Below are 17,588 nucleotides of genomic sequence, written 5' to 3' on the forward strand. Positions count from 1 at the left end.
ACAAACTCCTGAGCATGCCCAGAGCTACTCCCCCTAGTGGTCTGATAACGCTACTGCGCTTACAAAGATACAGTGTGAATTACCAAGTTACATTAACCACATTCACCCCCTGCAAAAAATCAAGTCCGGCGGGGGTGGTGGTCTACAAAGTCAGTCTGTCCGGTGGTCGAACTGTCCGCTGTGATCTGCGGAGTACCGGGGTTGCAGCCTCTTGCGGTGGCTGGATGGGTGTTGAGTGCTGGGGTACGATGGCAGACTCCAGGGAGGGTTGTATCCGAGCTTCATACTCTCCTGGTTCGACTGGGGACGCTGGGGCCTGGCCGGCGCGGGTGCGCGGAACTGGTGGAGCGAGCCCATGGGCTCGGGAGCGGCAGCAAGGGGTGTAGGATGAGGGGTCCGTCTGTGGGGGTAGAGGGGGCGCTGGATTCGGCGGGTGCCAGATCCCAGAGGGATACAGTGTCCTGACGGCCGTCAGGGAACCCGACGAATGCGTACTGGGGGTTTGAGTGAAGCAGGCGCACCTTCTCAACAAGGGGGTCGGTTTTGTGTGCCCTGACGTGTTTCCTCAGGAGTACGGGGCCCGGTGTCCTCAGCCATGCCGGAAGTGAGACCCCCGTGGTAGTGCCCCTGGAAAAAATGAAGAGCCTCTTGTGAGGGGTCTGATTGGTCGCTGTGCACAAAAGGGACCTAATAGCGTGGAGCGCGTCTGAGAGGACTTCCTGCCACTGGGTGACTTGGAGCTTTATAGACCGGAGAGTCAGCAGGACGGTCTTCCAGACCGTCATATTCTCCCTCTCCACCTGCCCGTTCCCCCTGGGGTTGTAGCTGGTAGTCCAGCTCGAGGCAATGCCCTTGTCGTGCAGGTACTGACGCAGCTCGTCGCTCATGAAGGACGAACCCCGGTCGCTGTGTATGTAGCTGGGGAAATCAAACAGGGTGAAGATGCTATCCAGGGCCCTAATGACTGTGTGGGAGGTCATGTCGGAGCACGGGATAGCAAATGGGAAACGGGAGAACTCATCTACGACGTTTAGAAAGTAAACGTTCTTGTTAGTTGAGGGGAGTGGCCCTTTGAAATCAATCGCGAGGCGTTCAAAGGGCCTAGAAGCCTTGACCAGGTGGGCCCTGTCTGGTCTATAGAAGTGCGGTTTGCACTCCGCACAGACCGGGCAGTCCCTGGTGACCGCTTTTACCTCCTCGTTGGAGAAAGGCAGGTTTCGGGCTCTGATGTAGTGGGCGAGCCGGGTGACCCCCGGGTGGCAGAGGTCGTTGTGGATGACTTTCAATCGGTCAATCTGCGCGCTGGCGCATGTCCCGCGGGATAGGGCGTCCGGAGGCTCGTTGAGCTTCCTGGGTCGATACTTAATATCGTAATTGTAGGTGGAGAGTTTTCCACGACGTAGCCGAGGATGGCTAGTCTGGTTGTGCGGAAAACGCATTTCCTCTTGTTATACGTGAGATTCAGTTTCTGTGCCGTCTGGAGAAAACGGTGGAGGTTGGTGTCGTGGTCCTGCTGGTCGTAGCCGCAGATGGTGACATTGTCCAAGTACGGAAACGTGGCCCACAGCCTGTACTGGTCCACCATTCGGTCCATTGCTCGTTGGAACACCGAGACCCCATTAGTGACGCCGAAAGGGAACCGGAGGAAATGGAAGAGGCGGCCATCGGCCTCGAATGCCGTGTAGTGGCGGTCCTCCGGGCGGATTGGGAGCTGGTGGTATGCAGACTTCAGATCCACCATGGAAAAGAGCCGGTACTGGGCGATCTGGTTTACCATGTCTGCAACCCTGGGGAGGGGATATGCGTGAAGGAGCGTAAATCTATTTATGGTCTGACTATAGTCGATAACCATGCGGAATTTTTCCCCGGTCTTAATGACCACCACCTGAGCTCTCCAGGGACTATTGCTGGCCTCTATAATCCCCTCACTGAGAAGCCTTCGGACCTCTGTTCTAATAAATACCCTATCCTGCAGGCTGTATCGCCTGCTACGGGTGGCTACGGGTTTACAGTCCTTTGTGAGATTGGCGAAGAGAGGAGGGGGGGGGGGAATTCGCAGCGTAGCGAGGCTGCAGATAGTGAGTGGGGGCAGGGGCCCGCCGAAGCTGAGGGTGAGGCTCTTAAGGTTACATTGAAAGTCTAGGCCTAATAAGAGTGGCGTGCAGAGGTCGGGCAAAATGTAGAGTTGGAATTTTGAGTAGCTAGCGCCTCGGATTGTGAGTGTCGCGGCGGTGCGCCCCTGGATCTGGAGCGAATGGGAGCCTGAAGCGAGCGAGCGAGATAGTTTGCCGCACGGGGAAAACGGGGAGCGAACAGCGTCTTACCAGGTCTGGATGTATGAAGCTCTCAGTGCTCCCGGAGTCGAAGAGGCATGGTGTTTTGTACCCGTTGATTTGGACCTCTGCCATCGAATTTCGCAGGTGCTTCGGGCGTGATTGGTCCAGAGTGACTGCGCTGAGTTGCGGGTAGTCGGCGGCTCGATCAGCTGTGCTGGACTGGCCCCGTGATGACTGCCCTCTGAGTTCGTAGTCGTACTCTTCCGATGAGTTGTCCGAGCGTGGAGATGCAGGTCGGGCCCGTGGATCGCAGGTGGCGGGCGGCGAGGAAGATGCCGTCCAAAATGGCGGCCCTCATGTGTCGCACGTGGCCGGCTGCGTGGTGGAGGTTTGCCAAGATGGCGGCCCCCATGGATCGCACGTGGCGGATGGGGGCGGAGTCGGGGCATTGGCCGCAGCGTTTCGGGCCCTGCGGTCCTGCGGGTGTGGGGAGCGATTACTTTGTGCCGCTGGGGAGTTGGAAGCTGGGGCCCTTTTTGTGAGGCACACTCTTGCGTAATGGCCTTTCCGCCTGCAGCTGCTGCAGGTCGCGTTGCGGGCCGGGCAGTGCTGCCGCGGGTGCTGGTTCTGGCCGCAGAAATGGCAGGCTGGAGCAGCATGGTGGCTGGCTGAGGCAGCATGGTGGCTGGCTGGGGCATCATGGTGGCTGGGCGGCCGCGTCGCAAAGGCCTGGGGGAGTCACTGGTCGGGGGCCCATGAGTGGGTCGCGGGGTCCGCGGGGAACGAGTTAAGGCTGCGGAAGGAGACCTCCATCGTGGTAGCAGCTTCCACAGTTGTTTCTAAGTCTTGGGCCCCCTTTTCCAGCAGTCGTTGGCGCACATAATTAGACCTGAGGCCCGCTACAAAAACATCGCGTACAGCAAGTTCTCTGTGTTCAGCCGCGGTAACCGCTTGATAGTTAGTCATTTGACAAATTATTGAGTTCCCTTAAAAATTCGGCGAGTGATTCTGTAGGCCGCTGGCAGCGAGTCATGAATACATGGCACGCGTAAACTTCGTTAATGGGCCTTACATATATCTTATCGAGTACCGCTAGCGCTGCAGTATATGAACCGGCCGAGTTTAGTTGCGTAGAGATTCTGTGGCTCACCCTCGCGTGCAGTAGACTTAACTTCTGTTCCACTGTCGTTTCGGCTGTGCTCGCTTCTGCCAGGTAGGCCTTAAAGCACCACAGCCAGTGGGAGAAGATTTCTTTTGCCTCTGCATCCTGTGGGTCGAGTTCCAGGCGTCCAGGCTTGAGGGCCGATTCCATGATCGATCTTGACTGTTCTTAAGTAGATTAAATTGATGGAACCATCAATTCACCAGACACGTTCTTTCCGATATGAACAGTGGTTTTAATATACTTACTACAGAGCCAGCCTGTTACCCGTTGATGAACTCTCGGTGAACTGCAGGCTGACTCTGGACAAGGGTATTTATACAGCAGCACTAGGGGGAGGAGTCGTGGGCGGAGCCAAGGGTGGAGCCCCATACAAACTCCTGAGCATTCCCAGAGCTACTCCCCTAGTGGTCGGATAACGCTACTGCGCTTACAAAGATTCAGTGTGAATTACCAAGTTACATTCACCACACTGTGGATCTGGGGTCACATGTCGGCCAGACCAAGTATAGATGGCAGATTTCTTTTCCGAAAGGACATTTATGACAATGGTCATCGTTAGAATTTTTGTACTGAATCATTTGGCCCATTGAGTCTGCACTGAAGAGAACTCTACCCATGTCCGCTCCCCCCATCCAATCCCTGTAACCCCATAACCTAACCTGCACATCTAAGAGACAATTTATCATGGACAATCCACCTAACGTACACATCTTTGGATTGTGAGAGGAGACCGTCTGAGGAAACAGACGCCGGGAGAACGTTCAAACTCCACACGGGCCGGAATTGAACCCAGGTCCCTGGCGCTGTGAGGCAGCAGTACAATCCACCTAACGTACACATCTTTGGATTGTGATCACTGCACTGTGCCACAGATTGTTTTGTTGAATTCAAATTTTGGCATCTGCTCGGGTGGGATCCGAACCCTGGTCCTCAGATCTTGCCCTGGGTTTCTATCCAGTGACAATACCACTACACCACTGCCTCTCCTACAGTATCAGCAGCTTTTAGGGAAGACCATTTCAGATTTCTGCTATCCTTTGGTCTACACCTGAAGTGGCAACCAAGTATTTCACTACATAGATGAATACAAGGTGGTGCACTTTGGTAGGGGGAATAAGGAGGCCACACATAACCCACATAGGGTTGAGCCCTAACACGTACAGATACATAAATAACTGAAAGCAGCAACGCTGGTTAGCAAAGTGATCACCCATGTAAGCACGACATAGACTCATTTGCAGAAGAATTCAAAAGCAGAGAAATTATGTAAAATTTGTATAGAACTTTGGTTATGCCCACAGTTAAAATACTGAGCCATACTACAAAACAGATACAGGTGAATCAGTGAACGTGCAAAGATTATTTACAAGGATGGGACCAGATCTGAGAGAATAGGGTGGCACAAAGGCCAACACTGCTGCCTCACAACTCCAGAGACCCGGTTCAATATCGGCTTCGGGTGATTGTGTGGAGTTTGCAATTCCTCCCCAGGTCTGCGTGGGTTTCCTCCGTCTGCTCCGGTTTCCTCTCACAATCCAAAGATGTGCAGGCTAGGTGGATTGGCCCTGCGAAATTGCCCCTTAGTGTCCAAAACGTTAGGTGGGGTTACTGGGATAGGGTGGAGGCGTGGGCTTAAGTAGGGTGCTCTTTCCAAGGGCTGGTGCAGACTCGATGGGCTAAATGGCCTCCTTCTGCACTGTAAATTCTATGGTTCTATAATAGATTAGAATTAACAGACTGGGAATCATTTCTTCAGAAAAGAGAAGGCTGAAGGGTGACCTGAAAGAAGTATTTTCAGTTATGAAGGTGTTTCATGGAGTCCATGAAAGATGTTTCCCAGCACGGATCTGGACACACCGGTTAAATAGCGGGACAGGTCAAAATCGAGTTTTGTACCAGGCGTGAATGAGTTTGCCCTCGAACCAGCCCGCTCCCGATGGTGAGTTCCGGATCACACCCAAATATGGAATATCATTGACCCCAATTTCCATCTTATTGTGAACTGAAGTTGAATGTAACAGCCTCCAGGGAATTAACCAGATCTCCAGTGGGGGATTTGAGGGTGCCGGGGTGGAATCCCTAACTGATTGTTGGTCGCTCTCCTTCTACAATTCCTAACAGATACCGAAACGGATGGTAGTATCGATCCCATAGAGGATGCCCTCGCGGTGCTGGTGGCAGCCGAGGTGGGCAGACACCAGCGACGATGCAGGCTGGAGGCAGCACCCAGTGCTGAAGACACGCCCCTCCATTAGGCCGAGGAGGAACCCAGAGGGGGACGCCAACGACGGCCCAAGGAGTACAGGCGTCGTTGGACTTTCAAGGAGATGACCGCGTTTTATTTTAAATTCAATTACAGGATGTGGGTGTTGCTGGCTAGAGCGGCATTTATTGACCATCCCTAGCTACCTTTCAGAAGGTAGTAAGAAGTCTTACAACACCAGGTTAAAGTCCAACAGGTTTGTTTCAAACAGTAGCTTTTGGAGCACTGCTCCTTCCTCAGGAGAATGATTCAACTGTTGGACTTTAACCTGGTGTAAGACTTCTTACTGTGCTCACCCCAGTCCAACGCCGGCATCTCCACATCATGGCTTTCAGAAGGTGGTAGTGAGCTGCCTTCCTGAACCACTGCAAGCCCTGAGGTGTAGGTACACCCACAGTGTACTCGGGAGGGAGTTCCAGGATGTTGCCCCAGCGACAGTGAAGGAATGGCAATATATTTCCAGTCAGCATGGTGAATGACTTGGAGGGGAACCTCCAGGTGGTGGGGTTCCCAGGTATCTGCTGTTCTTGTCCTTCTAGATGGTAGCAGTTGTGAGTTTGGAAGGTGCTATCTAAGGAACCTTGGCGAGTTACTGTAGATGGTACACACTCCTGTCGCTGTTGGTTAGGTGTGCTGCAGGAGACTCCGTCTGACCAAACAGACAAATCTGCACCTGTGCCACATCGTTGCAGACTTGGCACCCCGTGGAGGAGGGGACATGTAAGGGTGGGGGAGGCTCCCGGTGGCCATTAAGGTCGCCGCAGCCCTGAACCTTAATGCTACCGTTTCATTCCAGGGCTTGAGTGGGGACATGTGCGGCATTTCCCAAGCGACAGCCCATAAGTGCATCAGAGCAATCACGGATGCACATTAAGCCTGATGTACCATCAATGACCACAAGATGAAATGGTGAACTATTGAGGCTTTGTTGCGCTAGATGTTAAGCCTCCTGCAGCTGGAACCAGAATGGAGGCAGCGCAGGAGAGTACACGCTTTTATACAGAGCTTGCTGGGTGGAGCCAGCAGGCCGGGATTTACCGTATTGACTGTAGTACAATGGCAGTACCGTAATACACGTAGTGTATGACCAGTGGTGTTTACCACATTCACCCCCTGTTTAAAACAAAAAGTCCAGCGGGGGTGAAGCAAGTTACAGGTTGAGTCTGTCGGGGGCTTTGACCCTCCGCCGCGATCGCCGCAGTCCCGGTTGTGATGTGGGTGCCGATGTGGGTATCAGCAACTCCGGGAGAGTGTCGTCCTCTCCTTCACCCAGTAGTGGATCCGTTGGGGGGGTGGGTGTTGCTGGGGTGGGGGTTGCGGTGACATTCGCAGGTGGGGGGGTGGACGGTGCAGGGGCGGCGGTGGCAACCGGATGGGGAGGGGAAGGTACCAGGTCGGGGGTGGTGATGGTAGTGGATGGGGATACAGTAGGTGCCAGGTCCCGAAGGGAGACTGTGTCCTGTCGCGTGTCATGGTGAGCCACGTAGACGTACTGTGGGTTTGCATTTGTCGACGAGGGGATCAGATTTGTGGCCCCTCGCATGCTTCCGGAGGAGGATGGGCCCAGGAACTGTCAGCCAGGTTGGGAGCGAGACCCCGGAGGTCGACTTGCAAAGGAAGGCAAACACACGTTCGTAAGGGGTCTCATTAGTCGCGGTGCACAGGAGCGACCGGATAGAGTGGAGCGCATCGGGGAGGACCTCCTGCCAGCGGGAGACCGGGAGATTCCTAGACCGAAGGGCCAGCAGATCAGCCTTCCAGACCGTCGCGTTCTCCCTCTCCACCTGTCCGTTTCCCCGGGGGCTGTAGCTGGACGTCCTGCTCGAGGCAATGCCTTTGCTGAGCAGGAACTGACGCAGCTTGTCACTCATGAAGGAGGACCCCCCCATCGCTGTGGATGTAAGTGGGGAAACCAAACAAGGTGAAGATACTGTGTAGGGCCTTGATGACCGTGGCAGAAGTCATGTCGGGGCATGGGATGGCAAAGGGGAAACGGGAGTACTCATCATTGACATTGAGAAAGTTAACATTGCGGTCAGTGGAAGGGAGGGGCCCTTTGAAGTCCATGCTGAGGCACTCAAAGGGGCGGGAGGCCTTCACCATGTGCGCCCTGTCCGGCCGGTAGAAGTGCGGTTTGCAATCCACGCAGACTTGGCAGTCCCTGGTCACAGTCCTGACCTCCTTGATGGAGTATGGCAGGTTGCGAGCCTTGATAAGGTGGAAGAACCGGGTGACCCGCGGGTGACAGAGGTCATTGTGGAGAGCCCGAAGTTGGTCTGGCACATGTACCGCAGGATAGGGCATCTGGGGGCTCATTGAGCTTCCCCGGGCAATACAAGATCTCATAGTTGTAGGTGGAGAATACGATCCTCCACCTCAAGATCTTATCGTTCTTGATTTGCCCCGTTGTGTGTTACTAAACATGAAGGCAACCGACCGTTGGTCAGTGAGGAGAGTGAATCTCCTGCCGGCCAGGTAATGCCTCCAATGTCGCACAGCTTCTACAATGGCTTGGGCCTCCTTTTCGACAGAGGCGTGCCGAATTTTGGAGGCATGGAGGGTGCGGGAGAATAAAGCCACGGGTCTGCCTGCCTGGTTGAGGGTGGCGGCCAGAGCCACATCCGATGCTTCGCTCTCCACCTGAAAGGGGAGGGACTCGTCGACCGCGTGCATTGTGGCTTTGGCGATATCCGCCTTGATGTGGTTGAAGGCCCAGCAGGCCTCACCCGTCAGGGGAAAAACTGTAGACTTGATGAGTGGGCGGGCCTTGTCCGCCTAATTAGGGACCCACTGGGCGTAATATGAGAAGAACCCCAGGCATCATTTCAGGACCTTGGGGCAGTGGGGGAGGGGTAGTCCCAGGAGGGGGCGCATGCGGTCGGGGTCAGGCCTAGGACTCCAATTTCCACAACGTAGCCAAGAACGGCTAAGCGGGTAGTGCGGAAAATGCATTTCTCCTTATTATAGGTAAGGTTAAGGAGTTTAGGGGTGTGGAGGAATTTCTGGAGATTCGCGTCGTAGTCCTGCTGGTCGTGGTCGCAGATGGTGACATTATGCAGGTACGGGAACGTGACCCGCAGCCCATACTGGTCAACCATTTGATCCATCTCTCGCTGGAAGACCGAGACCCCATTGGTGACGCCGAAGGGGACCCTAAGGAAATAGTAGAGGCGGCCGTCTGCTTCGAACGCAGTGCATTGGCGGTCCACCGGGCGGATAGGGAGCTGGTGGTATGCAGACTTCAAGTCAACTGTGAAGAAGACTCGATACTGCGCAGTCTGGTTGACCATGTCAGATATGCGTGGGAGGGGTACGCGTCGAGCTACGTATACCGGTTGATCATCTGACTGTAGTCGATGACCATCCAGTGTTTCTCCCTAGTCTTAACTACCACCACTTGAGCTCTCCAGGGGCTGTTGCTGGCCTCAATGACCCCCTCCCGCAGAAGCCATTGGACTTCCGACCTGATAAAGGTCCTGTCCTGCGCACTATACCGTCTGCTCATCGTGGCGATGGGCTTACAGTCCAGGGTGAGGTTCGCAAAGAGTGAAGGCGGGTCGACCTTAAGGGTCGTGAGGTCACAGACGGTGAGGGGGGCAGGGGTCCGCCAAACTTCAGGGTAAGACTCTGGAGGTGGCACTGAAAATCGAGACCTAGTAACAGGGCAGCGCAGAGATGGGGGAGGACGGAGAATCTGAAGTTACTGTACTCTACGTCCTGTAAGGAGAGGGCCATGACACAGTACCCCCAAATCTGTACGGAATGGGATCCAGAAGCCAGGAAGATTTTTTGAGTGACGGGGAGGACCGGGAGGGAGCAGCACCTTAACGGTAGCAGGGTGGATGAAACTCTCTGTGCTCACGGAGTCAAAGAGGCAGGTCATCTCGTGCCCGTTGAGCCGTACGGTCGTAGTAGCGGTCATGAGGTTGCAGGGCCGAGACTGATCGAGGGTGATAGAGGCGAGCTGCGGAAGATGGTGGGAGGGCTGATCGGCGGCGGCGGACGTATCGGCAGCCCGCGAACGGCCAGGTGAGCAGAGGTCCTGGGGTGTGTTCCAAGATGGCGGCACCAGAGATGGCGGCGCCACGGGGCGCACATGGCGGACGACATCCAAGATGGCGGCGCCCACGGGCCTTACGTGGCGGGCGGTGCCATCCCCTGGATCGCTCGTGGGGGTGTAGCGATGCTGGGCCTGGAAATGGCAGTGACTGATCGGGCCTGGCAAACGGAGACGAAGTGGCCCCTCTTAGCACACCCATTGCAGGTTGCGCTCCGCGCTGGGCAGCGTTGTCTGGGTGTTTGTTCTGGCCACAAAAATAGCATTTGGGGTCTCCAGAGTTAGCTGGCTGCCACACGGCGCAGGCTTGCAGTGTACCCGGATCGGATGATGGTGGGGCCCATGCCGCCCACGAGAGTCCCGCGTGGTCAGAGGTGTAGGACTCTAGATTGAGGGAAGCCACTTCCAGGGAGTTAGCGAGTTGTACAGTCTCTGTAAGGTCGAGTGTACCCCCTTCCAATAACCGCTGGCGGATGTAATTAGATTTAATGCCCGTGCCTCTGATCAGCAATTCGGTGTGTTGGACTGCCGACACCGCCTGGCAATGACAGTTTCTACCAAGTATCCATAAGGCACGTCCTGAGACTCCCCTGGGAGTTGCTGTCTCATGGCCAGGAGGTGAATGAAATGAAAATGAAAATCGCTTATTGTCACAAGTAGGCTTCAAATGAAGTTACTGTGAAAAGTCCCTAGTCGCCACATTCCGACGCCTGTTTGGGGAGGCTGGTACGGGAATTGAACCGTGCTGCTGTCCTGCCTTGGTCTGCGTAGAGACCCTGCGTAGAGTATTTGGAGCTTCTGTGGGTCTCAGTTGGCTTCTGTGGATGCTCCGAGATAGCCTTCAAAGCAAGCTAGCCAGTGCTCAAAGATGGCTGTAACGTCGGGTGCGTGAGGGCTCAGCTGCAGGCGATCCAGCTTGATTAAGACGTTCATCTTTAAAATTCTAGCACAATAAATTGATGTACCATCAATGACCACAAGACAAAATGGTGAACTATTGAGGCTTTATTGCGCTAGATGTTAAGGCTCCAGAATGGAGGCAGCGCAGGAGAGTGCACGCTTTTATACAGAGCCTGCTGGGTGGAGCCAGCGGGCAGGGATTTACAGTATTGACTGTAGTACAATGGCAGTACTGTAATACACGTAGTGTATGACCAGTGGTGTTTACCACAAAGCCCAGGTGTGTCCCCAGGATGCACATCAGAGATGGAAGCAGCCGGCTGCTTTTTGCATCCTGTGACCTTAGATGCCCTTAGCGGATGTCCTCTGGAGGGCCTGGCGCCAGAGGGCCCTGACCGACTTACCAGTGTCACTAGCATCACTGTGCCATCTTGTTCTTCCCACTGCCCTTGGCATGTGCTGGTGTCAAGGAGTCGGGAGGGGTGTGGGGGAAGAGACCTCCATTGTCTCCTTGGTGGCAGGCCCTGGGTCGGCCTCCAGCGATTCCTCTTCCCTGATGGTACCCATAGGGCCTTTGGGGATTCCATGGGACAGAAGGGCAGCTGGAGTCAGCTCCAGAGGCCTCCGCTTCATTTGGCACTGCCGTGCTGGCCCCTCCCAGTTGTCTGCACCATGGTGTCAACATCCTCATTGACTGGGCCACACTCTGCAGTGCCCCGGCAATGTCCACTTATGTATTGGACATGTCCTTCAGTGACTAGGACATGACATTGAGGCCCTCAGCCATGGTCATCACAGAGTGAGCCATGGCTTGGGCACCACCACTCAAGATACTGACATTGTGCGCCAGGTTTTCCACTGCAGTCACCACCCTATCAGTGTTGGCATCGTTACCTTGCGTTGTCGGCACCATCTCCTGCACCCGTGGCCTTTGGGACTCCTCCAATTGGCTATGCACTCGCTGTTGTGTCTCTGACATCCCTTTCTAAATCTCACGGCTGTATCCTAGCATCTGCATCAGCTCTGGGATAACCTTGTACAGAGGCTCGGTATCTGACTTGGGACCAAGCTGCGACCTGGGATCCAGCAGACCTCTGACTGCTGATTTTCTTGGATGTTCCTTCCTCTACCTGATATGCATCAGCAGCCGTATGGTGCTCACCAGATTGTGCCCCAAAAGCCTGACCACTAATGTCGCCCACCATGGTGTGTGTCTGCGCTGGTGGAAGGTAGGAATGATAGCTGTGACGTGTCAATGGTAGTATCCTCGGAACTCTCCTTCAAACTGGTCTCTTGGGTCACTGGGGAGGGGGGAGGAAATGCACATGTGGTCAGTGAGAGGAAAGGATCATTTTGTCTGTCGTGACTTGAGACAGGTCATCTGAGTGAAGTGGCAGTGGATCCTCACCTCTGCAGCGCAGGCCAACATTCTGTCTGTGACTGCATCTCCTTGGAAATCCCTGCGATTTCCAAGTCCCGTTCCTCATAGCGGGTGAAGACTCTAATCTCTGGTGCTCCGCCTCCTGTCTTGGCCCTTTCCCGCTTATTATGAGCTCTCTTCTCCCGCGGGGACAAAGAGAGGGCATTGTGAGTTGCACACTTGATGGGTCAGAGAGGCCTATCGCAGGTGGCATGTGTGGGCACCACACCTGGACATGCGCTGGTGGGTGCTAGTGGGTTCTGAGGAGCAAAGTGGGGAGGGTGCGAGGTGTCAGCCAGTGATTTGTGAAGGAATTTCAGAAGTGGCAGGACAAACCGATGCCATGAGACATGTGGTAACATACCCCTGCAGCACGGTGGATCTCATTAGTCTTCTTCCAACATTGAACCGTGGTCCTCCTTGATATGCTGCCCACTCTACCAGTGTTGCCGCTGGCTCCCTGGCGATATTGGTGGCCCTGCTATTGGCCCTCCGACCCTCTCGGGAGAACAGGATGTCCCGTCACGCATCAACAATGTTGAGAAGCCTGGCCTGGTCAGCATTCCCAAAGCGAGGAGCAGGTCTGTGCGCTGCCATGCTTGTGTTGACTGGGAGCGAGTGGTGAGGAAGCGTTGAAAAGCAGGGCGGCACGGTGGCGCAGTGGTTAACACTGCTGCCTCACGGTGGCGAGGACCCGGGTTCAATCCCTGCCCTGGGTCACTGTTCATGCGGAGTTTGCACAATCTCCCTGTGCCTGCGTGGGTCAGGTGAATTGGCTATGCTAAATTGCCCCTTAATTGGAAAAGAAAGAATTTGGTTCTTAAATTTAAAAAAAATAAAATAAAAGCGAGCCACTGAGGCATGAATCTGGCAAATCAGATGGTGAGACAACCAGAGCGAGTGAGGGCTCATCGGGTGTCATCCCCAAGTGCCATTAAATACGCGCCACGATCTCACCAATGCAGCCCTTGAGAAACGCTCTGCCAATCACACCCAAAATGACACTGAAATGTTTCCATTAAGTCCCGCCCAAGTGTCCAAATAATGCAATGTCCTTCCAAATTTTTTAATAAAAATATAGTTTATGAAGAGCGTTTTCCCAACAGATTAAATCAATATAATTGAGCTCACTGTGTCTCTTTGAAAAGAGCTAATCAATTAGACTCACTCGCCCCTGCCCTTTCCCCATCACCCTGTAAACCTCAACAAATTTCACCTATTAATCTTTCAAAAGTTTCTATTGAATCTGCTTCCACTGTCCTTTCAGACAACACATTCCTGATCACAAAACTCACTGCGTCAAAAACTTTCTTTCCATCCGTTGTTATTATCTTAAATCTGTCCTCTAGTTACTGACACTCCCGCCACTGGAAACAGTTTTCCTTCATTTATTTTGCCTTCATGATTTTGAATGGCCTTTGCTAAATGTTCCTCGAGCTGTCTTTGCCCTCGGACAAACACGCAATGGCACAGTGGTTAGCACTATTGCTTCACAGCGGCAGGGACCCGGGCTCGATTCCCGGCTTGGGTCACTGTGTGTGCGGAGTCTGCACGTTCTCCCCGTGTCTGCGTGGGTTTCCTCCGGGTGCTCTGGTTTCCTCCCACAAGTCCCGTAAGACGTGCCATTAGGTGAATTGGACATCCTTTTTTAAAAGTAGGCTTCAAATAAAGTTACTATGAAAGGCCCCTAGTCGCCATATTCCAGTGCCTCTTGATGGAGGCTAGTACGGGAATTGAACCCACACTGCTGGCCTGTCTTGGTCTGCTTTAAAAGCCAGCTATTTAGCCCTCTGTGCTAAACCAGCCCTTTCTGAATTCTCCCTCAGTGTACCCGAACAGTGTACTGTCGGAGTTTGGCAATTAGAGAATTTTCACAGTAATTTCATTGCAGTATTAATGTAAGACTACTCGTGACACTAATAAAGATTATTAAACAGCCTCGATTTCTCCAGCCTCCAGTTTGAATCCCTCAGCTCTGGGATAACAACGAGTGCTTCCATTTATTTATTTTTTATATTCTTCCATGGGATGTCAGAGTTGCTGGCAAGGCCGGCATTGGCTACTTGCCCTTGAGAAGTTGGTAGCCTCCTTGAACCAACTACTCCAATTCCTTTGTAAAGTACACCCATGATGTTGTTAGGAAGCAAGTTATTGGTTTATGACCCAGTAACAGTGAATGAATGGCAATATAATTCCAGGTCAGGATGATGTGTGGCTTGGAGGGAAACTTTCAGGTGGTGGTGTTTCCATGAATCTGCTGCCCTTGTCTTTCTAGGTGCTATTGTTTACGGGTTTGGAAAATGCTGTTGAAGGAGCCCTGGCGAGTTTCTACAAGTGCATCTTGTAGATGGGACACACTGCGGCCATTGTGCACCGGTGGGGGAGGGTGTGAATGTTTACAGCGATGGATGAAGCATTGGTCAAGCCGGCTGTTTTGTAAATGTCCTCACTTATTTCCCATTCCCCTGTTATTTTTCTTCCTTCAAGCATTTCAAATCTAAAACCCTTCAAGTTGCTTTAATATTGAAACATGTGCCCATTTGGACCTTAAGCGGTCTGAACTGAATTGCTGGTCTCGATGACAGCCGCACAAACCAAAAACAGAAGGTATCATCAAAATTAACCCCTAGAATAATGACAGCTAAATTTAGGAGAAATTTTGAACCTTAGGGGATTGAAAACTGGCAGCGAAGTCATCGAGAAATGTTCTGTTTGGATCCAAACCTTCACCCCAGTGAGCATACCAAGCTGGAATTCAATGTCTGGATGAGAATTATGCTTGGTATGCCTTCCTCTGAACTCTCCTGTAGTAACATAATTTAGTGGTGACATCAAAAGAAAAGATTCCTCAATTACGTGGGATTAAAAGTAATTGGTACTTTGCTCTGTCTCATTTTATTCATAACCGCTTACTGAATTTATCATTTAATGAGCCAGGTTCTGTTTAATGTCTGTAGTGCTTATAAGGTTGCATCACAGAATGTTCATTTTTCATTCTTGCCCTTTCTCGGAGTGCGTGTCCCTCACTGCCCCTAACATCTTTTTTCCCATCCCTGGTAGACCTTTGAAAATCCCTCACTAAATTTGAGCACCTCTATTAAAACCTGGCCTAAAACTTCTCTGCTTCTCCAGGTCTCCACATTACTGAAGTCCCTCATCCCTGGTGCCTTCCTAGCAAATTCTCCTCTGCAACATCTCTGAAACCTTGGCATTCTTCCTAAATTGAGGTATCCAGACCTGATTGCAATATTCCATTTGAGGCCTCATTAGTGATTAATGAAGATTTAGCATAGCTTTTGTACCCTATATCTCTGTTTATAAAGGCTAATATCCCATGTGTTTTTGTGACAGCCTTATTAATCTGTCCAACCACCTTCAAAGATTTTTGTATATACATCCTCAGGTGTATATACGCCTTTTTAAAATTGCCCCAATTAGCTCATATTGCCTCTCTTCATTCTTCCGACCAAAATGCGCATGTCTGCAAAAGCCACAGAATAAGGGGAATCAGGAAAATACATAAATGAAGAGGGAGAGGAGAAGGCTAAGCTAATCATTACCACTAGTTAGTTGGGCTGAATATTCTGTTTCTGTGCTAAGAACATAGTAGCAGGAGTAGGCCATTCAGCCTGTCGAACCTGCTCCGCCATTCAACATGATCATGGCTGATTACCGTATATACTCGCGTAACATGCGACTTTTGAGCACCTAATTTGAAGCCTAAATTTCGGGGGTCGCATGATACGCGAGGTACAAAAATCGCGGGTGTGAAATGCTGGCCAAGATAAGTCACATAGCATCTAGCTGGCTTTACTAGCGTCGTTCAGCCACTTACCGTTTCCATTCATAAAAACATGAATGGAAACGTCAAGTGGCTGAACATCTTCCCATCAGAATACTACTCTTCAGATTTTGACCACAGCATTCTGATGGGAAGATGTTCAGCCACTTGACGTTTCCATTCATTTTTTTATGAATGGAAACGGCAAGTGGCTGAACAACGGGAGTAAAGCCAGCTGGAAAGCTGTTCGAATCGCGAACAGCTTTCACAGCAGAATCAACTCTGCAGAAACCACACACAATGATACCATTTGGAAGTTTTAGTTTCCAAAATTAATTTCCAAAAAAGTCACTCGCATGATACATGAGGTATACCATAAAATCATGTTTTGGGGACGAAAATTTAGGGGTCGCATGATACGCGAGATCAAAGGATACGCAAGTATATACGGTATCCACTTCAATGCCCTTTCCTCACACTATCCATATATCCCTTTACGTCATTGGTATTTAGAAATCTGTTCATCTCTGCTTTAAACACAGTCAATGACTGAGTTTCCACAGCCCTCTTAGGTAGAGGATTCCAAAGATTCACAACCCTCTGAGTAAAAAAAAACTCTGCATCTCGGTCCTACGTGGCTTCCTTTCCCCTTACTTTGAAATTATGCTGCAAATTACTTTGAATTTTTTTCCCAATTAATAACATGGTGTTTCTTTTTGTTGTACAAGGAACTGGGCAACAAGAGACGTTGAAGAACACACTTACCAAGATGCTGAAGATAGCCCGATGTTACCTGCAAGATTTGCGGCAAATGTCCGAAGGCCACAAGGAGAGTCTCCCACAGGACAAAGCACTGATTATCCATGGTCACGCCAAACGCCGATCTACCACCCTCAACAACAAAGGGCAGACAAGGAAGGTGAACAGTGGGAAGAGCAGGAGCGAGAGAACTTCCCGATAAGCACTAGGTCGGACTTGCAATCAGCAGGTGACCAATAAAGAGCAATTGTTTCTTCGTCCAATTTAGTAAAGAAAAATATTTGAAATAGGAGCCGATATTTTGACTCTGTAATTATGTGTCCAATGCTACTGATTCCATGTTCTTTGTTCGTAAACATGCCTAGTTAAATAACTTTCTCTCTTAAATATATGTTTTAAATGCTGTGACAGTCCTTGTACTTTGTCACTGATGCACTTGTGTTTAGTGAAATGCGCTCTTAGGTTTTATTAAAAAAAAAGTCTCAAATTCCTTTCCACTGTCTCGTTTTCTCTGTCCATTCATCCCAGGGGCTCAATGCCTCATAAGAAGGATTACAAAAACAAATCTCTCCGCTTCCCCACATGCCCCCAAAATTGTGCTAGTGTTGGAGAGCGCTTCAAGGAATATTTCTGCCCACAGGGATCATGAATCTTGGGGTCCAACCCAATTCTGCCTGGCCCAAGCCTGTTGCAGCTATTGATGGGGTGTCATGATGGGTACGAAAGAACGATCTTGCACATGCCCATCCCACCCCATGGTACCATGTCAATGGAGCTGCTTTTGAGGATCTTCCATACTTTCCTTGGAATTAAAGGCTTCAGCCTGCCAGCAAAAAGTTGTCCTGATTCCCACTGAGGCCTCCAAAAAAGACCCAAATCCATGCCAGATTAAGGGCATCGCTGCTAAAAGACATCAGTTACCAATAGTCTGAAAGGATGATAACTCCACTGGGAGCTGAAAATACAG

At 51.6% G+C, this 17,588-nt stretch overlaps 1 protein-coding gene across 6 annotated transcripts in view; it reads left to right on the plus strand.

Moving 5' to 3' along the window:
- Nucleotides 1–17,112, plus strand: part of si:ch211-266k8.4 (carabin) — a 232,649-nt gene extending 215,537 nt beyond the window's left edge. For 3 of the 6 annotated variants that reach the window (XM_038807941.1, XM_038807940.1, XM_038807943.1), the window contains one exon: nucleotides 16,591–17,112. In XM_038807941.1, the coding sequence (XP_038663869.1) occupies nucleotides 16,591–16,823 (233 nt within the window). In that variant the 3' untranslated portion in view covers nucleotides 16,824–17,112. Of the gene's footprint in view, nucleotides 1–15,213; nucleotides 15,309–16,590 lie in introns of all 6 variants that reach the window. The other 3 variants (XR_005461914.1, XM_038807942.1, XR_005461913.1) reach the window with 3 other exon arrangements.
- The last annotated feature ends 476 nt before the right edge of the window (nucleotides 17,113–17,588 follow it).

Source organism: Scyliorhinus canicula, chromosome 9 (genome assembly GCF_902713615.1).
Source record: "Scyliorhinus canicula chromosome 9, sScyCan1.1, whole genome shotgun sequence".
Classification (NCBI taxonomy): Eukaryota; Metazoa; Chordata; class Chondrichthyes; order Carcharhiniformes; family Scyliorhinidae; genus Scyliorhinus; species Scyliorhinus canicula.